General features: G+C 34.9%; 3 protein-coding genes and 1 non-coding gene across 4 annotated transcripts; 3 read left to right on the top strand and 1 right to left on the bottom strand.

The window, feature by feature from the left end:
* The first annotated feature begins 3,486 nt into the window (after nucleotides 1-3,486).
* LOC127242633 (PLASMODESMATA CALLOSE-BINDING PROTEIN 3-like) lies at nucleotides 3,487-5,199 on the top strand. The gene is made up of 3 exons (XM_051262248.1): nucleotides 3,487-4,083; nucleotides 4,161-4,194; nucleotides 4,965-5,199. Exons 1-3 carry the CDS (start codon nucleotides 3,771-3,773, stop codon nucleotides 5,197-5,199), a joined length of 582 nt encoding a protein of 193 aa, XP_051118205.1. The 5' UTR covers nucleotides 3,487-3,770.
* A 59-nt stretch (nucleotides 5,200-5,258) lies between these two features.
* Nucleotides 5,259-10,217, bottom strand: LOC127242632 (purple acid phosphatase 15-like). Its single transcript, XM_051262247.1, has 9 exons — nucleotides 9,813-10,217; nucleotides 9,451-9,726; nucleotides 9,087-9,278; nucleotides 8,061-8,394; nucleotides 7,556-7,773; nucleotides 7,264-7,454; nucleotides 6,896-7,180; nucleotides 6,586-6,702; nucleotides 5,259-5,401 (listed from the first exon to the last, which is right to left on the bottom strand). Exons 1-9 carry the CDS (start codon nucleotides 9,871-9,873, stop codon nucleotides 5,285-5,287), a joined length of 1,791 nt encoding a protein of 596 aa, XP_051118204.1. The 5' UTR covers nucleotides 9,874-10,217; the 3' UTR covers nucleotides 5,259-5,284.
* A 7,994-nt stretch (nucleotides 10,218-18,211) lies between these two features.
* On the top strand, nucleotides 18,212-18,293 carry TRNAS-GCU (transfer RNA serine (anticodon GCU)). Its single transcript has one exon. It is a non-coding gene; the product is annotated as a tRNA-Ser (tRNA).
* Nucleotides 18,294-18,468: 175 nt separating this feature from the next.
* On the top strand, nucleotides 18,469-22,354 carry LOC127242515 (ER lumen protein-retaining receptor-like). Its single transcript, XM_051262061.1, has 6 exons — nucleotides 18,469-18,803; nucleotides 20,482-20,747; nucleotides 20,832-20,947; nucleotides 21,690-21,763; nucleotides 21,863-21,926; nucleotides 22,023-22,354. Exons 1-6 carry the CDS (start codon nucleotides 18,713-18,715, stop codon nucleotides 22,057-22,059), a joined length of 648 nt encoding a protein of 215 aa, XP_051118018.1. The 5' UTR covers nucleotides 18,469-18,712; the 3' UTR covers nucleotides 22,060-22,354.
* The last annotated feature ends 868 nt before the right edge of the window (nucleotides 22,355-23,222 follow it).

The raw sequence follows: 23,222 nt of genomic DNA, 5'->3' as shown, positions 1-23,222 counted from the left end.
ATTTTATTCCACGACATGTTGATCATCATTACCAATGAGAATGTTTTGATTGACCTTCTCACGAACTTCAGCTCTGTTTTGGAGAGACGTGGAGTGATTCTCACAAATGATTTTGAGTGAGATGTAAAAATGTCATTTCGAGTGCTGGTTTAGTCTTTCTGATAATCATTTTTGCGTGTTTAAACTTCCAAAATCTGAAAAAATATCATTTGAAATGGTGCAGGCATTTCTATAACTGCAATTATAACCGACATAGTAACCAGTCATCTGCCGCCGATTTAGATCATGCGTCTATGCTTTCTGAGAAATTCATTTCTGACCTTAGCGAAAACGGCTATATTACCATTTGAATCAATGATATCTCAACCCATACGGTTTTGAACATAATAGTATCAACCCCAATAACCTCTAAATATTGCAGCCCAATCAGAAGTAACCCATTTGCCTCAAAATATTTCACCCATAAAATCATTGAAGCACATAGATAATTCCATAAAAAATTAGCTCAATGTGCATTGGGTTAAGTAAATCTGACCTTTATTGATGGGTACAATACCCAATTCCCGTTGTCATGTCTTAAATCGATCAGAATCAAGGGCTTTGGTGAGAATGTATGCTCTTTGATTTGTCTTCTGTATGTATTCCAAATTACACAATCCTAATTCATCAAGATCACGAATAAAATGGTACCTATTATCAATATGCTTCGTGCGGTTGTGCTGTACTAGATTTTTGAAAATGTTCATTGCACTTGTATTATCACAATGTAGCATGAATTCCTTTGAGTGAAATCCATAATCAAGCAGTATTTGCTTCATCCACAAAAGTTGAGCACATCTATTTGCAGCAGCAATATATTCAGCTTCGGCTGTTGAAAGTGAGATACAATTCTGTTTCTTGGAGTACAAACTAATCAGATTATTTCCGATATAAAAACATCCTCTGGAAGTGCTTTTTCGATTATCACAACATCCAGCCCAATCGGCATCGGTATAATCAATCAGATTTAAACTAGAGTCTTTTGTATACCATAGACCCAAGTAAGAAGTTCCCTTCACATACCTCAATATTCTTTTTACAGCTTTCATGTGAGACTCCTTCGGATCGGCTTAAAATTGAGCACATACTCCCACACTATAACAAATATCATGTATGCTTGTTGTGAGATAAAGTAGACTTCCTACAATTCTTCTGTATAGTTTCTGGTCTACTGAGGTTCCAGGTAAATCTTTTCCCAATTTATCTTGTAATCCCATCGGCGTTCGGATTATCTTGAAACTTTCCATTCCAAACCTGTTGATCATGTTATGTGCATATTTAGCTTGATTTAGAATGATCCTGTCTGAGTATTTCTTGATCTGTAACCCCAAGAAATAATTGAGTTCTCCTATCATAGAGATTTCAAATTCATCTGACATTAATTTCACGAACTTATCTTTTAGCTTTTTTGATGTTGAACAAAAAGTGATATATCATCCACATAAATTTGTGCAACTACAATGTCGTCTGTTGATCATTTGAAGAACAACGTCTTGTCCACAGAGCCTCTATTGTAATTATGCGCAAATAAATTGGATGATAAACGTTCATACCAAGCACGTGGTGCTTGCTTTAATCCATATAGTGCTTATGTAGCTTGTAGACATGGTTTGGATGACTTGAATATTCAAAACCTTCCGGTTGAGCAACGTAAACTTTTTCCTTTATCCAACCATTTAGAAACATCGTTTTAACGTCCATTTCATATAGCTTGAAATCCAAAGTGCAAGAAATCAATAATAGCATATGCACAGCTTCAATTCTTGCTACCGGGGTGAATGTCTCATCATAATCCAATCCTTCAAGTTGTGCATAACCTTGAGCAACTAATCTTGCTTTATTTCGAGCCATATTGCCATTTTCATCGGTTTTGTTTTTGAAAATCCATTTTGTACCAATGATATTCACATTCAAGAGTGGTCCAACCAATTCCCATACATGATTTCTTTCAAATTGAACCAATTCTTCTTGCATAGCAGTTATCCATAATTCATCCTTTAATGCATCATCGACATTCTTCGGTTCCACTGATATGAAACAATGTAAGCCAACCAATTCTCTTAAATTGATTACCTTTCCCTTTGTAACTCTTTCACCAATTGGATCACCAATAACAAGTTAAGTAGGGTGTTTTTTACCTGTTCTGGGTCGTTTGTTATTGTTGGTTTCTGATTCAACAAGTGATTCATTCTCTGGTTGAATAACGTCTGGAATACTTTGAGTTTTTGAACTTTTTTCATTATGAATTTCTTCCAAATTTTGATTGTGATATGAATCAACAGCATCATCTGATTCTTGCCTCTTTTCTGTTTTCAGTTCATCACCAAACTTAACATTAGGGGATTCCATTACCTTTCTTGTATTCAAGTTGAAGATTCGATATGATCGGCTGTTGGTGGAATATCCCAAAAATATAGCTTCATCAGACTTTGAATCGAACTTGCTCAATGGTTGTTTACCTTTCAAGACGAAACATTTGCATCCAAATGTACGAAAACAATAAAGACTTGGCTTTCTTCATTTCTAATCTCATACGGTGTTGATTGAGTACGAGGCTTCAAATATATTCGATTTATTGTGTAGTAGGTTGTATGTATAGCCTCAACGCAGAGATTCTTTGGAACGCTATTCGAATGCATCGTAGACCTCTCCATTTCTTGAAGAGTCTTATTCTTTCTTTTAACAATGCCATTTTGTTGAGGAATTTTGGAAGATAAGAACTCATAAATGATTTCATTTTGTTTGCAATAATCATCAAAATCGTTATTGTCAAATTCTCTCCCATGATCACTTCTGACCCTCGTCACCTATGAATCATTCTTATTTGAAATCCTTTGGCAAAGTGTATTAGATATATTTTTAATACTTTACTTTAAAATCTTTAAATATAATTAATAAATTTTAAAATAAATTATAAAAGTTTTATAGAAAAATACTACTATATTAAGATAATGTCATTTTGAGTAATTTTAATGGTTTAAAAAATACTAAACAATTTTTTTATAAAAAGTTGTTTTACTCAAATACAAAATCGAACTGTTTCTAGTTTTAAATTTCTGCTTCTAACTTCTGCTTAATTTTAAGCCAATCCAAATGGCCCTAATTATTAAATACCATCTAAATCTTAAGCTGAGGGAAGTACTCCCTCCGTCTCACACGTTGGATGTCTGGTCACTATAGACACGAGAATTTAGGATAAGTATAATTAATAGATAATTAAGAATATATCAGTGAAAATAATTATCTTATAATATAAATAATTATATATTAAGATTAAAATAACTAATTAGTTTAATTAAAACTAAAAAAATTAAATTAGAAAATTTAAAATGAGATTAAAGTACATAATCACTTTCTAAAAAATAAAGTGACATGAAATATATGGGACGGATAAAAACGGCAATGCAGATATGGTAGGTGGGGACGAGGAAGTATTATTTATTAGTATCCCTATACAAGCATTACAGTATAGTTAATTAAACAGACATAGGAGGTATAAAATAAAAATGAAAAAATAAAATATAATTGAGAGAGAGGAGGAGGTGGAGCAAAGGCAAAAGCAAAAGAAGCACAGCACACCCATACACACACCACCTTCATCAACCCCAACCCCAAAAACATTCACCATTCCATTTCCTTCCCTTTCTCACTCTTCTTTCTCTCTCTCTCTATACACCAACAACAATAATAACTATATATATATAACATCACTCTCGCTTTCTCTCTCTTCCATGGCTGCAGGTGCAGCTGCGCTAATTAGAGCGGCGGCGCTGCATATGTGCGTGGTGGCGGTGGCGGTGCTGTCCTCCGGCGCGGCGGCGAACTGGTGCGTGGCGCGGAGCGACGCCTCCGATTCGGCCCTCCAGAGGGCGCTGGACTATGCATGCGGCGCCGGCGCGGACTGCTCCCCGCTTCAGTCGACGGGGCTCTGCTATCTGCCCAACACCATCGCCGCCCACGCCGCCTACGCCTTCAACAGCTTTTACCAGCGCAACGGCGCCTGCTCCTTCGCCGGCACCTCCACCATTGCCAGAACTGATCCAAGTCCTCTCTCTCTCTCTACATATATATATATATATATAATAATTGTTGATTTCTGAGGAAATTTGATTGTGCTGCAGGCTATGGATCTTGCGTTTATCCATCGTCTCCAAGGTACACACATACTGCCATACTTATGCATATTGTGTAAACTAAGCTTAGCTTAGCTTTTGTTCTTTGCTACTTATTAGTATACTCACTGCGACTATTATTGATTAATTAATTAATTGATTATATGTATATATTTCATCTATCTTCTTCTGTTGTTTTGCTTTTCCCAAAGTTGCTTGTTTTCTTTTCTTTTCTTTTCTTTTTCATTGTTTAAATCAAGATTTTGACCACTCACTCCCTGCTTACACAATAAATACTTCAGTTCACGAATATTTGTCTCTTCTTTTTGGAGTTTTGTCTACTATTCCCCCCCACCCCCCTCCCTCGCAATAAAATATTATTTTTGTGAAAAATATACTATTATTATTATTTAAATATTCAAATTACTATTCTACCAAATAATAATAGTAATAATCAAGGATGGCCGAGAGGTAAATTTGTGACTAATAGGTCATGAGTTTAAAATGCAATAGGCCTCCAGATTCACTTGTCACACATAATTCTCACTTATAGTGACTTAATTTAAGTGACTTAATTTGCCTTCTAAGAGTGTTATTCATGGTCTTGTGATTAATGAAAATAATACTATTATATAATAATGTCTTTAAATTTAACATTTTAAATGAGATAGTCATTTAATCTAATTTATTTGTGCAGTTACCATACAATGAATCTACATTTCATAAACTATCATCGTCATCGCCATCACTTAATCATCTAGTCGAGATCTAATTTTGTCTAAGTTCAATTTATGTCATATTTGTTGGCGGCAGGGCTGCTGGGGTCCCGACATCTACAGGTACAACAACCTCACCACCACCACCACCACCACGAGGTGCCACTGATCCGCTGGTCGGGGGTGGTGGAGGGGGGTCAATACCCGACATGGGACCAGGCTTTCCCGACTCTTCCAGCCAGGCTAATGGTTCCCATTCCCAAAGGTCGTTGCGAAAAACAATGTTGTTGCCTTTCTTGCTTGTGTTTTGGTTCGCGCTCGAACTATCTTGATCGTAAAATTGTTGTCGAGCGTATGCTATGTGGAAACTAGAAACTAGCTATAGATTAGCCCCATTTTTGGTGTTAGGAAGACATTTTAATTTGAGTTAACCACTTTAAACAATGAATGGCCTAGTCGAAGGCTCAAGCCCGATAGCACACTAATGTTGTCATCGACTTTTTTCCTAGAAATTTTCATTCTCTTTGCACAAACCTGCAAACAAGTCGAAATAAGCTCAATTTTGAGTCAAGAAATTACAAGGGAAACGAGCTTTACTTTAAACTTGATTAGAAGCTAATACAAAGCTCGAGTTCAAGTTCAAGTTCAAATCTTAGTAGAGCTCAACTCATAGGAATTAGTAGCAATAGCAATAAAATTATGATTCACTAGCAGAGTAAGTAGACGCCGATTTGCAATTACAATTTACAGGCGACATAAATAGACATCAACTCGTTTAGTATACATTACAATTCACAAGCAACACAAGTCGATATCGACTCGTTTAGTATGAGTTACAATTCACTAGCAGCATAAGTAGACATCAACTCATTTAGCACATGTTACCATTCACTAGTAGCATATGTAGAGACATCAACTCGTTTAATATACATTACAGATTCACTAGTAGCACAAATAGATATTGCCTCGTCTAGTATAAATTACGATTCACTAGCCGTATAAGTAGACATCACCTCGGTATAAGTTACGATTCACTAGCAGCATGAGTAGTCATCAACTCATTTAGTATAAAATACGATTCATTATCAGCATAACTCGACTCATTTAGTATAAAATACGACTCATTAGCAGCATAAATAGACTCAAATCAGGATAAAATTACGATTCACTGGCACAATAAGTGGAGCTGGACTCGTTTAGGATAAAATTCTTACTCTAGCAGCTCTAATTTCGTGGACAATGTAACAGAGGAAGGATTTATTCAATGACTTATAATTAAAATTGCAATTACCTAAACTTCTTCCATCATCTCCAGACCAGATGAAATTCCATTTTAATTTCATTACAACCACAATAGTCCCCCTGCTTCACCATATCCATCTCTCCCCTCAAAAGAAAACCTTAACAATGAGACACAAGCCATGTAAAGCTAAGTAAGCTTTCTTCATTTTCACGAAAAAACCGACTCTGTACAGTTTACAAGAATGAGGAGACCTCCAACTGAAGTCATAAAATGGCTGCATCAACCTATTCATTGATAATAAAAAGACAATCTGCAGGGTGGTTTCTAATTAGATTATATTTTGTGGCATAATCTAAATGTTGAGTAGGTATCAGGCATCGAGAACAACCAAATCTAGGATATTTTCAGGGATACGATAGTTAGACTCTTGGAGGGGTATATCTTTCGAATTTTTGGTTTCCTTAAGTTCAGTTACCTTGGGTTGAACCGGGCACCTCTCGGGTTGCCTTACGATATAGACTTGATCCCCTGCTTTGTTGTACATGTCCTGATTGCGATGCCATGACCAGAGAGCATGTGTGTTGTTCTTAACCTGCAAAAAGTTTCCAGAGGTGAATGAAATGCTGTTGGCAGACTTTTTTGTTTCTTAAGTTAGAATTATCAGTATTAGTTGAGATGTTTATATATAAGATCATAAACAGAATGTATATGTTCCTAATGTTTTGTTTTTAACAGCTTATGTGCTGCTAATTGTAAGCCAAAGAAAATTTAGAACGAGTTCTTACCTCTAGGATTCCATGGCCAAAGCTTGTCTCCCGGTATGCGCTATATTCAGGCTGTTGATCCCAGCAAAACTTGCCAGCAGCTGGCCCTGAGGTAAAATTAAAGGCACAGAATCCACCCATGAAGTCATCAGGTGTAGTAGACGGCTCTGGACAGTTGCCCGGTTCGTCTGCATGCTTGGCTGCCATCTTCTCTCTGTTGCCACCATCACCAACCGTTATATGAACAGGACCACAAGGATCAAGGGTATAATTATACACTCTGTTCGACCTCTCGTAGGCATGAACCTGAAATTTTAACAGTCGGTAACATCCTATCCATCCATGTTTTCCAAATCCATGAAAGAATTAGGATGAGAATGAAAACTTACATGTCCATTGAATACGATGTCGACGCCATAGTTGTAGAGTAGGTCCTCCATGGCAATCCTCATACATTCAGCTTCCCGGTAGTGGGCCGTGTAAGTTGTGTACCAAGGTGGATGCCATGTGGCTACCAACCACGGTGTCACCTCCCTGTCGATGCTAGCTAGATCTTTCTGCAACCATTTGTATTGGTCATCTGTAGTAGGATGTCATTCAATAAGGGTTCATCGATGAAACCATGCAACGTAAAAATCAATGTTGTTTTAGTTATAGGGGAAAGTTCGAATAAAGCTTCACCTGATTTGTTATAAGCAACATATCCTCCCAAGACTATGATGTGTATGCCTCCTGCGTTGAATGAGTAGTAGAACGGAGAAGGCGATCCGCTTTCTTTATGTGGAAATGCAAATCGAGAACTGAAGGACACGAAAGTCTGGTTTCGAACTTGCTGTTCTATTTCGTGGTTCCCTTGAACCATCATGATCGGAACTTTAGATATCAAGGGCTGCATATATCTGAAGAGTTCAAAAGGCAGATACACATTAGCCATACGGTATTTGGACGAAAAAAGGAAGTGAATGAAAACTACAACAAACCATACGAAACAAATCACAATAAAACTTCATTTAATAATAATGGACTTTTGAGAGAAAAAACTATAGCATCACATTGAATGGAACACTGCAAACCTAAAGACTTCTTGTACAAATGAATTTATGAATTACATTAAATTTTCAGATCAAGGACAGAGAAAGTAAGAGGATAGTGTTTATAGCTAGGCAGAGAAAGCACAAGTTGTTACCTTCCCCAATAATCCCAACGAGGCTGGTAGGTCTCATGTATAGGCGTATCCGAGAACGAGCACGAATAGCAATCGGAGCCAGTCCCATTAGTAACATATAAGTTAGCATAGCATACATCTCCTACTAACAGAATAAGATCCGGTTCGTTGTTTATAATATGATCAACTGTTGAAGTGGTGTTGTAGGTGAGACCTAGGTCTCCAACAACAGCTATTTTACCCGGATAACTAGTTGGACAAGAAACCGGCATTGTCTTGAAGTAGTAAGTGTTGCTCATCGCCGATTTTGAAGGATCTCCACATCTGTAGTAGTATGTTGTATCCGGCTCCAATCCTGCCGTATAAAAAGGATTTCAACCTCTCAAACTCCAACCACCATTGATGAATAAATATTACTAGTTCGATTTTCTCACCAATTCTATCGTCACAAAGTAGCTTCAATCTTAAAACTGTAAAACTACGAGGAGTAGCAACAACCGCATAGATGACTACCCCAACTAAAAGCTTAGCTTAGCTACCAAAGTTCAAAATGTGCCCTTTCATGCAAACAGAATTCTTTTCTCAAAATGCATTTCACATCAAACACTTATTCATAAGTAGGCGATGCTGAGAATTCAAACACAAGATCGCCATTACCATTCTAGATGACATCCTCACAAAATTTTGTAAGTAGATATGGAGAGAGTTTGTTCATATTTAGTTCCACCAACACTTTTCAACTGGACTAACAGAAAGGATTTGCTTTAAAAATTTTCAAAATAACCGGCAATGATGGCACATATAACTGTATATAATCCGAACCAAAGCCAGCCTAATGTATGATGATTAAACGACCAGAACCCCCATTTGAGTAACACTTCCCCTGTATTCCATGGTACCAAAACAGAGAAATCTTCATAACATCAGTTTAAATAACATTTACTTATGCAACAACAAAGACATTCCATTAATATGATATGTAGATTTCACATCCAGAAGTGCAAGATCACACAAGAATGAGTAATACTGGAAATTATCCTAATGTACCATTAAGCCGGACACGGTGAATGATCCCTGAAGTATAATTTCGGAGGCCTTCGAAAGGATAAAGCTGACTGTAAATGTGTGCTTTTCCGGTAGCTTTGTGAATCAGCGGGAACCTCAACTTTCCATACTGAACCACACTGGCAACAGTTTTTGGATCCAAGGGTTTAATGTTCTCTCCAATTTGAAATTCTCCTGATCATAATAAATTACCATCTTCACAATCATAATTCATCAACCATTACAAAGCAGCCATAAATTAAGCCAATATGAGACCCCCTCACACAATCTCTTCATTCACCCAAAGTAAATCGTAAACTCAGCAATAACAGAAGTGAAATTCATAAAGAAAGCTCGAAAGAATAACCTGTAATCCAAGAAATCCAGACGGAATCGAAAGTGGATGAAAGGGAGACCGAAACTTGCTCAGGCTCAAATCCATTGACATTCCTCTGCACTCTGGGATCAGTATCAGGTAAATCCACTGCATGTCCCCGAAAACTCTGATCCAACGGAGCAGTTACAGGCTTGAACGGTCCTCCAAGGGTTGTAGGAATTTCACCATAAATTTGAAACAAATTCAGAATAATATAAACAAATGCTGCACAAGCTCTTCCCCCCATGCGCAGAGCCATCTTCTCACCTAAAATCGAATCCAAAACAATCACAAATAAGAAAATCAACGAATGCATTGAAGGGGATAAAGAAAGCCAATACATACCAGCTTACCGCGATGCTTTTTCTTCAAGCAACTTCTCCAACACAAATAAATAAATAAATAAATAATCATCCAATAGGCTGAATCAAGAACAGACTAGCGACAGCACAATCATATCAAGCAATCGCGAATTCTCGCGTGTACAGCAAAGTCGCGTATTTAAAAACGAGGGTCAAACGGGATTTGGCGTGGAAATAACGAGCTTTTTTCTACGCATGTTGTGGAGTGGAGGCCAACCAAAGAAACACAGTCGTTGCATGTAGGAAATGGTACGCGAAGAACGTCAGCTTCCATGGAAATGGGCGATGGCGTGCGAACGAGGAGGAGGAGACATGGAGGTGCCGGACGGCGTCGTTTTCAGAGAAGTGTCTTTTGGAAAAGCGTGCATCAGCAAGTGATTTTTTTAAATCTTTTAATTTGTATGTATAGATGAGTCATGAGCCACGATAATTTTTTATTATTTTTTATTTTTAAAAGAGGAATGGAATATTCGGAGTCTATTTTTGGCATCGCGAATATTCGAAACATATTCTAATGAATTTTATTGTGACTAGTGACTTGCATGTGTCTTTATGCCCGAAAATTAATTAGCGTTAATTACAGTGCCCAAGTACAATATTTATGATTTTCATGTCTTATATATAATAATGTTTACTTTTTATTTTATAAAAATAATTATATATTAATATTTAAATATTTTTATTTTTATTTAAATTAATATATCATTAAACAATTTTATTACTAATAATATATATCATATACTCCGTCCCGCTACAAATGACCTATTTTTCTTTTTTATACGTCCAGAAAAGATGATTTATTTTTATTTTTGGTAAATTTATAAATTTTAAACATACTTAACAAATATAAATCAATTTAATTAAATTTCTAATAGCTTACTCAAAACTCCTTCATTTCTATTTCTCTCCTCAATTGATAAATATTTTTTTCTACATTTGAAACTCCTATTTTTTATAAAACTAATTTATGATAATGATAAATTAATAAATATTTTTTTTATTCATTTGCATTATATAAAATTTTATTATCTACAAAAATGATATTCATATTATATATATTTTATTGACATATAATTCTAAAAATATTTAAAATACCAACAACACTACTCATATAAAAAATAATACTACCTTCGTTCCGGAAGAAGAGTAATGTTTAATTTTTGCACGTAGATTTTTAAATATTAGTATTATATTGGTTTATAGTAAAACAGATAAAAATATCCATATTAGATTGTGTGATGTTAAGTAACAGTATTTATGTAATATATTAAAAATTGTAAGGATATTAATTATGTTAAATAGATAATACAACAATACTAAATAAGAAAATAATATTCTTATTTTTGGACAGACAAAAATAAAAAATAATATCTTTTTTATGAAACAAAAAATTAAAATATTATCATAAATTATTATATAAAATATTATCATAAATTATTATTAATAATTTTTTACTTTACACTACCTTTTGTAACGAAATGGTTGGCTGGCTCTCCTAGTACGACTTAAACCATGACAATGATCACTCGTAGATGAAGATAAATCTAGTTGGCATCAATGTAGGGTGTGTTTGTTTGGGGGTTTGAATTTTGGATTGGGATTTGAATAGTAAAAATTTTGAATTTGAATAGTTGTATGATGTGATATAAATAGGGTTTGATGTGATGTTTTGAATGTAAAATTGATTTTTAGTATAATATAAAAAATAAAAAATAGGTGTTTGATGTGATGTTTTTGAGGGAAAAAATTGGATGAATAGTAGAAATCCTCCAAAATCCTTCAAACAAACACACCAGTAGTGTATCGCATGTTTCCAATTATTGGGATAGTTGCCTTATTATTTTTTTTATATATATAATTTAAATAATATTATAAATATTTTTTGAGTTAAATTTATTTTTATTCTTTTATTTTTTTTCATTAAATTTATCCTTTTATTATATTTGAAAAAATTAAAATATCAATATATAATTATTATTTTTTATTAAATACTTATTTACAATCAATACTATTAACTTTGTTACATTATTTATTTTTATTATTTTTAATTACTAATTAAATATTCAAAAATATCTCAAATTATCTTTTCATTTTTTTTTTTACTTTTTCAATAAAAATTTTTAATCGTGGTGTCGAGCCTAAATGTTTCAATGGTTCAGCTATAGTTGTTGACAATGATTCTTCAAATGTTTCAATAGTTCAGCTTTTGAAGTCGTGACTTTTAAATAAGTCTTCAATTAATTTGGAATGTTAGTTTTTTCATGTCTCATGAAGTGAACACATTTGAATTTAATTGTGCAGGATGATTTAAGTATCATTGGGGATTTGCTTCCAAATACTTTGTTACATACAAAAAATAATAATTAAAAAAAATAAAGATAGCAGAATTTTAAAGAAAGTTAGATTCGAAGTCGGGTGAAAAAGAAAAATATTTGGGGTCAGGTCGGTTGGTCAGGACGGAAAGTCCGCAGGTCGAAAGGTCCTCAGGTCGGAAGGTCCGCAGGTCGGGAGGTCCTCAGGTCGGAACGTCCTCAGGTCGGGAGGTCCGCAGGTCGGAAGGTCTTCAGGACGGGAGGTCCTCAGGTCTAATGGTCAGCAGGTCTGACAGACAGGTCGGATGGTCAACAGGTCGGACAGACAGGTCTGATGGTCAGCAGGTCGGATAAGCAAGCTGGTTGGTACGTGGTCGGACCAAGTAAAGTCGGCTGCTACGGAGATCGGGTGAAGTAAAGTCTGGTAATTGATTGCCCACTTAAGTGAACAGTAGTTTGGTCGCTTGGTGGGGGCGGTCAATGAGTCTTTTGGTCTAGCGACCAGTTAGTCGCTGGATTAGTCGGTTGGGTTTTGCAGTTGACAAGACGGTTGTCGTAACTGACCAGGCGACGTTTCAAAACGTTTCTTTTGGACGGTTGACGGCAGTTGCTGGCGACGGTTCCAAAGCGTCTTTTCAAGAAGTATTTAAGGATTTAGATTTTTCTTCTACAATCATCTTCAATCAACTTCAACAAACCAAAGTCAGATTTGGGGATCACCACTTTAAATTTCCAACATTTTATTTTCCAGTTAATTTCTTTATGACAGTGTTTAGAGATTCCTAATCTCAAGCACTAATTAATCAAGTTTAAAGATATTTTCCATATCTTTGAATTTTACTTTTTGTTTGTTGAAAAAATACATCAACAAATTGGCGATCACAGTGGGAGAAAGGCAAGATTGCTGATCCTACATTCACAGAGAATTTCATACGATTGAGGTCCGGCCGAATCATCAGAAAAATCAGTATAGCAGGCTCACAACCTCAATCATCATCAGCACCAGTGGAAGAAAATATTTTACCACCAGTCATGCCAAATCCAGGGAAGATCCCTCAACCACCTATCGATTGGTTGTCGTATGTTCAACAATTGAACAATCAGCATACTTCAGCGATGCAGAACATGTTGCGCAAGCAACAGGACATCATGTTGCGCGAGCAACAGAATCTTATGCAAAACATGTTGGATCAGGCGTTTCCAGATTCACCTTGTATCCAAACATGCTTCCAGCCGTGTCACCTTCTCGTTTTTAGACAACTTTTCCAGGATTAACATTTGCAGGGCCAACGTACGTTGACAGTTCATTTCCAAGCATCATAACTTTCAACCGAACAGATATGGGGAAGACTCCTCTAACTTTCCCAGATAATGTTCCTTTAGGATCGAGAGTTGATAATACCCAGCCGAATGAGAGGTTGGGGGAACAGGCTCATAATTCCATCCCAACTGAGCCAACTGTCCCTAGAGAAGAAGGATTGGGAGATCAGATTCATAATCCCATCCCAAACGAGCCAGCCTTCTCTAGAGAAGATTTTGTTCCACCCAGGGTAGATCCGGAGAAAATCGCTCGAGTCTTGCGGGTACAATTCGGAATGAATCCGCAAACGGCGAACCGACCAGTGTATCAGAGGCCATTTCCGAAAATGATCATCAACGATTATCCTCTCCCGAGGAATTATCAACCGCCAAACTTTCATGTTTTCTCGGGAGAAGACAGATCCTCCACCATAGAGCATGTTGGTCGGTTCACAGCACAGTTAGGAGAAATCGGTAACAACCCTTTTTATAAACTGCAACTATTTGAGTTGTCTCTTACCAAAACCGCTTTTTCGTGGTTTGTCGATCTGCCACCTGGACAAATACAAACCTGGGAAGGTTTGGAAGCAGCTTTTCATGCAAGGTTCTTTATTCCTTTTCCAACAGTCTCACTCACAGACCTTTGTGAGATCGAGCAGATGCCGGAGGAGACTGCCTCCCAGTTCATAGAACGGATGCGATTAATGAAGGGACGTTGCCCGAAAATCATTGAAGAAAGCGACATGACCACTTTGGTGGTCAGGAACATGCATACCAATCTGCGGGAGGCTTTGACAGCCCACGATGTTCGAGATCTGGCTAGTTTAGTATCCAAGGCAAGAAGGTTAGAATCACTTTTTAAAGAGAATGATCGCAACTTTGGTCAAGAAGAAGGTGTTGAAGACATGATAGTGCAACGTCGACCTATGTGCAGGCCCCCGCCAGTCTACGATGAATGGAGGTCGGGTCCAACGTAGCCTCGAAAGATGAAGGCCGAATCTGAGGCTGACTTGGCTTCGGATGACGGCCTGCAAACTCCTAAAACATCACTGGAAGTGATGCTTAGGAGTCTTGAGGAGGAGGCTAGTTGTTACGTACAAAAAATAATAATAAATAAAATAAGGATAGCAGGATTTTAAAGAAAGTTAGATTCGAAGTCGGGTGAAAAATGAAAACATTTGTGGTCAGGTCGGTTGGTCCTCGGTCGGTTGGTCAGGACGGAAAGTCCGCAGGTCGAAAGGTCCGCAGGTCGGAAGGTCCTCAGATCGGGAAGTCGGAAGGTCGGAAGGTCCGCAGGTCGGAACGTTCTCAGGTCGGGAGGTCCGCAGGTCGGAAGGTCTTCAGGTCGGGAGGTCCTCAAGTCTGATGGTCAGTAGGTCGGACAGACTGGTCTGATGGTTAGCAGATCGGATAAGCAAGTTGGTTGGTACGTGGTCGGACCAAGTAAAGTCGGCTGCTACGGAGGTTGGGCGAAGTAAGGTCTGGTAATTGATTGCCCACTTAAGTGAACAGTAGTTTGGTCGCTTGGTGGGGGCGGTCAATGAGTCTTTTGGTCTAGCGACCAGTTAGTCACTGGATTAGTCGGTTGGGTTATGCAGTTGACAAGACGGTTGCCGTAACTGACCAGACGACGTTTCAAAATGTTTCTTTTGGGCGGTTGACGGCGGTTGCTGGCGACGGTTCCAAAGCGTCTTTTCAAGAAGTATTTAAGGATTTAGATTTTTCTTCTACAATCATCTTCAATCAACTTCAACAAAGCAAAGTCAGATTTGGGGATCACCACTTTAAATTTCCAGCATTTTATTTTCTAGTTAATTTCTTTATGTACCGTACAGTGTTTAGAGATTCCTAATCTCAGGCACTAATTAATCAAGTTTAAAGATATTTTCCATATCTTTGAATTTTACTTTTTGTTTGTTAAAAAAATACATCAACAACTTTAAAATATTTGAAAAGATTCTCGTCAACAAATCAAAAGTTTGAGAATGTCATCAATCAATGCAAGTTGAAAAAAAGAAGAGCAAGCATAGATGTACAAAATAGATGGAGTTCAAAGTTTTTTATGTTTGATACTAATTTACCTTTAGAGAAAGTCTTTAGTCGTTTTGCAAAAATAGATAGAGGCTATAAATTTAGTCTTTCATAAAGTGATTGGAAAGTGGCGAGGGTGATGCGCGGTTTTAATCCAGCACCGGCTTCCTATCAAGGCAAACCTGGCATTTCTGAATAATCTCAAGCTAGACACCTAATCAAACTTACTACAACTCTACTGTACCGCAATCGGTGCATTGGTCTTTGAAAAGATTTTATGACGTTACTTGTTATTTTGGTGGAAGTAATTTTTCTATAACCAACATTCTCTTTCTTGATATATGTGATTTGCAAATTCGAATGAAGCAATGGAAGTCGGGTGAACACAGTTTTTATAATGAAATGGTCATCATTATGAAAGAAATTTGAAAAAATATTGGGAGGAATACTCTTTGGTGTTGGAAATTACTATAGTATTTGATCTAAGGTTTAACTTGCATTGGTAAAGTTTTCTTATCAAGAAATATGTAGGAAAAATAAAAAATGATATATAGAGAGGATTCGGACAACATTGAATGATTTGTTCCCTGAGTATGAAGGTGATCTTACTCCTACTTTTTGACACACTAGAGGCAACATTGAGGAGGAACATTGCGAGAATGAAGATACATTACGAGTGCGTTTTTTTGGAGAATTTTTTCCAATTTTCACTATTCATCAATTTTTTTTCTAAAAGAATATCAAAATCAAACACATATTTTTTATTTTTTTTATATTATCCTAAAAATTAATTTTACATTCAAAATATCACATCAACACATATTTATATCATATCATACAACTATTCAAATTCAAAATTTTTACTATTCAAATCTTAACTCAAAATTCAAACCCCCAAACAAACACACCCTATGAGGTTTTGATAGTTGGTATAAAAGTGCTCATTCATTTACTTTAGTTTATGTTTAGAAGCCTGAATTGGAAATATATTTGGAAGAGCATGTATTTCCTAAAACAAATGATTTTAATATATTGAGTTTGTGGAAAACAAATCTTCAAAATTTCCTATTTTTGGAAAAAAAATGCATGTGATATTCTTGCAATTTCAACCACCACCGTAGCATCTGAGTCACCTTTTAGTATTGGAGAAAGAATGATTGATGAAAATTGTATTTTTTTTTTTTTTTGCTCTTGATATTGTTGAAGAATTGGTTACATAGCAAATGATTAGTTAGAATAAAAAAAGAGTAAATTTTATTTATAATGTTTAAATACTTGTTACTAAAATTTTTATTTTAGAATTTGAAATATATATTTTTCAAGATATTTTTTAAAAAAGCGCAAATACTTGTTCAAATTCAAAAGTTTGAAAATTTGCATGAATTCTTTGAGAGTTTGTATAGTATGTACACAAAAAGTAATGTTATATTTAATATTATATGTTTGTATGTATATTGATTGAAACACAGAAATTGCTAATAATGAGACTTGCTATGCTCATTTTACTTAAAACTTAGGATCTGATATATATATATATTAAAAATCTGATATTTAATTTTAGTCACCCTGCTAGATGATGAATATAATTCAATTAAATTTGTCTATATTGCCCTACTTGTCATCCACTGTTGTTCGTGTTATTATTCTCATATGATGTTATTGTCGACACTAGGATCGATGCTAATGGGAAAAGTTGAGGGAGCTGCTAAGCTTTGAAAAGATTGACTCGGAAGGACTTGGCAATATGCTTGAAGCACTCGCATATAGCCTTCCTGGGTGGCTGAGAATCTGAGATGCTGGTGCAAATTATTTTTATTAATTGATTGCAACTGTTCTTATTAAAATTTTAGAACTGCTTCTGAATGTTGGTTTGTTAGTTATTTGTGTATTGGAATAATTTTTCTACTCGTATGTTGTAGTGATTTTAGGATTCTTTTGAATATTTATTTAATTAAGTAATTTTTTTATTTCTTCTAAGTTGATCTTAATTTGGTCTAAGATATTGGACCTGCGACCGGATCCGAAATGGACCGGATCCTACCCAAGTCTACAATTTTCAAGTTCCGAAAGATGGAGTTCCGGATTCGGAAATCAAATTAAAAGGTCAGATCCGGATTTGGGACTCGAATTTGGACTAGATCCCACTCGTTGACAACCTAAGATGCTAGGTCGATTTATGGATGACGAAAGATGAATAACCACAATTAAGGCAATGAGGGCTCACTGTTGGATTATGATTCAGAACCCATGGACTCGGAAGGAAAGTCGACGGAACTGGGCGGAGCAACGACATCGACGGATTAGGGTTTTCAGATCAGGAAGAGAGGAGAAGATATAAATGAAAAAAAATAGACTGGATAAAATAGAACGGTGAGACAAAATAAGATGAATGAGATAAAACGAAGAACCCAAATGAGGTGAGTGAGGTGAATAATTTGTGTGTGGGGATAAATATAATTAAGTTTAGATTATAAATTTTAAATTATATTTAAAGTATTTAAATTTTTGCCAAAAATAAAAAATAATATAAAATACTGAATAGACAGAAATAACAATAAAAACACAATAATTGAGAAGAAATGAACAATAGTATAGTTTAAATATGATATTTTATAAAATAAATATTCTCTTAATATTAAAAAACTTGAATTCAAAATGATAAACATAGCACCATTTTTACCATTTAGTATATTAAAATAAAAATACGTATAGAGACATATAAATAATAAATTATCTTACTAACTAAAAGTCGCTTTGGCCGAGTGGTTAAGGCGTGTGCCTGCTAAGTACATGGGGTTTCCCCGCGAGAGTTCGAATCTCTCAGGCGACGACGTTATTTTGCATTATTTTTTATTTACTAATTAATCACGTGACACGCTTGAAGCTGCGATGTGATTGGACAAGACACGTCCGTGCATAGGTGTAGTCATTCACTCACACGTGCCACGATTTGCAATGTGATAATGCAATTCCATTCTAATTCAAATTTCATTGTCCAAAAAATAATAAAATTAATAATAAAAAGAAAAAGGCGTCGCGAATAATTAGTGCTGATTCGAAGTGATATCGCGACGAAGGAGGCGCTGCTTCTAAGCGGGCTCGATACGCACAGCTTTTTTTGGATTTTGTATTCGGAAACGGGACTGGGAGCGGATCTGTGTTCTGTGGCTTCTGGGAAATTCAAATTGGGGAGGGGATAGTTTCTGGGGTTTGATTTTTGGAGTGCAGGAGGTAGAAGAGAGGAGAAAGATGAATATATTTAGGTTAGCAGGGGATATGACTCATTTGGCGAGTGTTCTTGTTTTGCTCCTCAAGATTCACACTATTAAATCCTGTGCCGGTATGTGTTGCTTGTCGATTGTTCAGCCATTACTCAATTTGTTTTTATCTGCAATCTCGTGCTTCGGGCTCAATTTGGTTTTTAATTTGCTGAGGGACGAAGATTCAGTTGTTTATGTTCATTACATGAATTTTGATTTTGATTTTCCATCGGGGTTAAATGGTTTTTTTTGCTGGTTGAGAGTGTAGATGAATGTTTGGTTATTAGTTCTTTTTTATTTTTGATTTAAGTTATAATCAGAATTGATCTTGTGTGAAAAATGAAGCCGCAGTAAGAACAAAATGTGGATCTTTAGGGCTTTGTGAAAGAGAACACTTCTTACTGATGCTGGGAAGATTTGCCTCCGGGCATTAATGGAAATTTGTTGTTAGGGTTATAAGATTTTCTGTTTGAAGCTTGGAACTGTAAATTTAAGTGTTTGGAAGATGTAGTGGGAGTTTGGAGACATTCTTGATTTTTTATTTATTTATTTTTTTAACAAGTATGGAAGTGTTTTTGTTTTTCATGTTTGCAAATGTTCGATCGCATTTGTGTGCTTAAATTTGGGCGAGTATGTTCCAGCAAAAACTGTGTGTTTACTTGTGCTTTTGGTTCTGAAATTGTTCAAGTAAAAATTGTTGTTTGATGTTTGGTTTTGGATAGAGAATAGGCATTGGATGTGATGGTCTTTCGAGGGAAAGTGAAATTTGTAGATTGGACAGTAGATTCGGTGTGTTTGGCTTGCGTTTCAAATAAAAAATTACACTATTCAGTTCTTAAGGTTTCCAAAAAGTACTTTATTTCCTCTTACAAGACATCAAATCTAAATACTATTTAAATAAAAAGTCAAATAAAAAGCTTATACACAAACCAAACAAATCTTTATACTAAACAAACTTTATTTACTTATTCACTAACAGCGCGATATTTGTCGTATTGTGGGTTTGTTTGGTGGCTTTTAGGCATAGTCATGGATGGAGTTGTATACATTGTTAGCTTCTATTATTCAATAGTCGGTGAAAATGCTGGTGGATTTAGTATGAATGAAGTATTTTCGCCACTTTAAGGAATGAGGACAAGATTTAAGGATATTCATATGATGGAATTGTGTGCCTATCATGACATCCTGAAATCGACAATAGTGGGAATCCTATTTCTTTTGCATATATATGTAGACATGATCACGTTTCTAACTCTTAGTGGTTAGTATGAATTATAGAAGATGAGTTTCCATTCAATGATATATGGTTTTGTCGAAAGCAGTTTTTAAACATACAACCTATATGTTAAGAGTAATTTAACCAATATAAATGGCCATCAAATTATTGTTTGTTTTCAACTTTGGGAATCTTTAATGGGAAAAGCTGCCTAACAATTGGAATCTGTAAGGTTCTAAGATTTCACTTAGTTGTGATGTCCAACAAGGATGTTCGACATTTCTTGTGTGAGTGTGTCTTGAAAGATACATATATTTTTTTTTGTGCATAAAGAGTCCGAGATAATGCATCTGTTTTATATTTTCTGTTCAATCTAAGGTGCAGTGCTAATATTCGTAATTACTGATCACAGGCGTGTCTAATCTTTGCTAATCAACCTTAACATATCCTAGCTTGTCTAGGTTCATGTGTGGTTCGTTTTGTTATGCTACATTTGTGAATATGCACGCAATTTTCCTACTTAAAAATCATTTTCTGTCCAGGCATTTCACTGAAGACTCAGGAGCTCTACGCCCTCGTCTTTGCGACTCGTTATTTGGATATATTCACTCGCTACATCTCCCTCTATAACACACTGATGAAATTAATATTTTTGGGAAGCTCTTTCTCCATTGTTTGGTATATGAGGAGGCACAAGATCGTCCGGCGATCTTACGACAAAGACCAGGACACTTTCCGCCACTATTTTCTGATCATACCCTGTTTGTTATTAGCCTTGCTTATAAATGAGAGGTTTACATTCATGGAGGTACCTCAACTCCCACACACAACCCCTAACTTTGTCTCAACTTTACTGGAATTCTTATGCTTGTTGCTACTTATGATTGACCAGGTTATTTGGACTTTTTCGTTGTACCTGGAAGCCGTCGCCATTCTTCCTCAGCTGGTCTTGCTGCAGAGAACAAGAAACATCGACAACTTGACCGGGCAATATGTTTTTCTCTTAGGGTAATTATCATCGTCCCTCCTCACATTTATACTAACTCTTTAACTTGATCGGGAAATATGTTTTTAGTTTCTTTTTCCTTATGTTTTGTAGTTTTTTAGGGTAAATTGTTAATATCCCTTTGTTGTTTTATTATAAATGCACAAATACTTTGTGTTTATTTATTGTGTGAAATTCTTTTATGTTAAATAAAATATACACAAAATACTTTTTCCATCCAAAATTGACATTGGTTGTAAACAACATGCCTAATTATGAGTGTTATACAAATAAAAAAGATCAAATATCTTAAATCGTGTTCTTTCAATAAAATAGTTGAATAAATAATTGATCAGCCCTTTATTTGGTATTTTTTTTATGGGGTAAAAATTAGGTCACTGATCAAATCTTCAAAAATACTATGAAATAAAGAGTTAATTGATTAATTATATTATTTAAAGAAGACTATTTAAGACGTTGGATAATTATATGCGTGTTAACAACCAACATAGAAGGTGTTTCGTGAATATTTTAATTTAGCACAAGGGAATTTCAAATAATAAATAAAATATAAGATATTTTATTTGTTTATACTAACAAAATACGATGGAATATTAATCAAAATATTTTTTATTGTTCTTTTTTAATGGAAAAAATGTGATTCAATTCAAATTATCTCGATTGATGATATGCTTGATTCTATTAAGACAAAGTGCAGTCTAGAGATTCTTACGAGTCCTTTCGTTTCTTTGTTTCTTCCTGCAGTGCATACCGAGCGTTATACATTTTGAACTGGATTTATCGCTACTTCACTCAACCTCACTTTGTACACTGGATAAGTATTGCCTCAGTCCCTCTAGAAAATGCAAATAATGTCATTTATACGAAAAATATTTGATGCGTAAACTGATGCTGCAATTGTTTATATTGTGCTGCAGCTTGGATTTCGGGTCTCATCCAGACATTGCTATACGCCGATTTCTTTTACTATTACTTCCAAAGGTATGCTATTACATGATCTGTCGGTTGTACAAATTTGATGGTGTTAGTTAATCGGTATTGAATTTATCCGTGATTTCGTTCTTCTTCTTCTTTCAGCTGGAAGAACAATGCAAAGCTCGAGCTGCCTGCGTGAGGAAATGCAACGATGACAAATTCCTCCTCGACCCGTGATTTATAAATTCATTTTTTCGGTTTTTACCAACTCCAGAAAAATGGCAATGGCTACTTTGAATGTGCCCTGAGGTAAAATAGTTAAAGAAGAAGAAGAAGATGATGAGAGAAAAGTGGTGACAGACGTTTACTTGGATGTGTTAAACTGTGAATGAGATTGAATTGATTATTCATCCTTTCCATCACTTTCTCAAAATCTTTCTATCTGTAGACTGTATTTGTATTTGGATTTCGTAATTTCTACTTAAATTACAAATATACTATTATTATACATATAATTATTATATATATATAAAGTAAAGAAAAAAATATCATAATTTCTTACATGGAAGGAATATTTTATTCTCTAAAAATTTTACTTTGAGTTATTTATTTTGATTATTTTGAGTTATTGTGTCTGGTTGGTATTTTAAATTTGAAGTGTGGAAAGATGTTCTTAAAAATATATTTTTGATGTTTTTAGGAAAAAAAAAATTAAATGGATAGCAAATTTAAAGCATTATTAAATTTATTTTTAGGGAGAGGATAAAATATACCCTTAGTTTGATTTGACCGCAAATGATTATTCTATTCGTCCAATTGAAAAGTTTTTATTTTTTATTTTCGTCCGTCCGTCTCAATACAAGATTACTATTTTTAATTTATAATTAGTAATTGTATTATCTACTTAACATAATAAATACCTTTCAAATTTACACTATATTATACAAATGTCATTACTTTTATATTACACAATACGTGCAAAAAGTAAATAGCAATCTTGCACCGGGACGGAGGGATTATATATATATTTTTTTTCAATCTCATAAAAAATTACTTTTTTTTTTATTTTTGATAAGTTTATCAATTTAAATACAATTAAAAAATATAAAATAATTTAATTAAATTTATAACATGTTAGACATGTTCAAATTCATTTTTTTTCTATTTTTCTATTTATTTAACAAATATTTTTATTTACTTTTAAAACTCTCATATTTTTGTAAAAGTAACTTATAATAATGATAAATAAATAAATTTTTTATTTATATGTATTATACAAAATTATCTTTGATATCCATATTATATACTCCGTCCGTCCACTCTTTCTATTTTTGTCAATCCCACGTAATTTGTCCTTTTATT

This window comes from Andrographis paniculata, unplaced genomic scaffold (genome assembly GCF_009805555.1).
Source record: "Andrographis paniculata isolate CXL003 unplaced genomic scaffold, ASM980555v1 Contig87END, whole genome shotgun sequence".
NCBI lineage: Eukaryota > Viridiplantae > Streptophyta > Magnoliopsida > Lamiales > Acanthaceae > Andrographis > Andrographis paniculata.
This window is presented reverse-complemented; position numbering and strand designations above follow the sequence as displayed.

Excerpts from the sequence above, each read along its gene's own strand:
- LOC127242515 (XM_051262061.1), top strand. The coding sequence starts at position 18,713 with ATGAATATATTTAGGTTAGCAGGGGATATGACTCATTTGGCGAGTGTT. Across the intron at positions 18,804-20,481 it reads CACTATTAAATCCTGTGCCG|GCATTTCACTGAAGACTCAG; the intron begins GTATGTGTTGCT and ends TTTTCTGTCCAG. Across the intron at positions 21,764-21,862 it reads TCACTTTGTACACTGGATAA|CTTGGATTTCGGGTCTCATC; the intron begins GTATTGCCTCAG and ends ATTGTGCTGCAG.
- LOC127242632 (XM_051262247.1), bottom strand. The coding sequence starts at position 9,873 with ATGATTATTTATTTATTTATTTATTTGTGTTGGAGAAGTTGCTTGAAG. Across the intron at positions 9,727-9,812 it reads CTTGAAGAAAAAGCATCGCG|GTGAGAAGATGGCTCTGCGC; the intron begins GTAAGCTGGTAT and ends ATTCGATTTTAG. Across the intron at positions 9,279-9,450 it reads CTGGATTTCTTGGATTACAG|GAGAATTTCAAATTGGAGAG; the intron begins GTTATTCTTTCG and ends TATTATGATCAG.
- LOC127242633 (XM_051262248.1), top strand. The coding sequence starts at position 3,771 with ATGGCTGCAGGTGCAGCTGCGCTAATTAGAGCGGCGGCGCTGCATATG. Across the intron at positions 4,084-4,160 it reads CATTGCCAGAACTGATCCAA|GCTATGGATCTTGCGTTTAT; the intron begins GTCCTCTCTCTC and ends ATTGTGCTGCAG. Across the intron at positions 4,195-4,964 it reads GTTTATCCATCGTCTCCAAG|GGCTGCTGGGGTCCCGACAT; the intron begins GTACACACATAC and ends TGTTGGCGGCAG.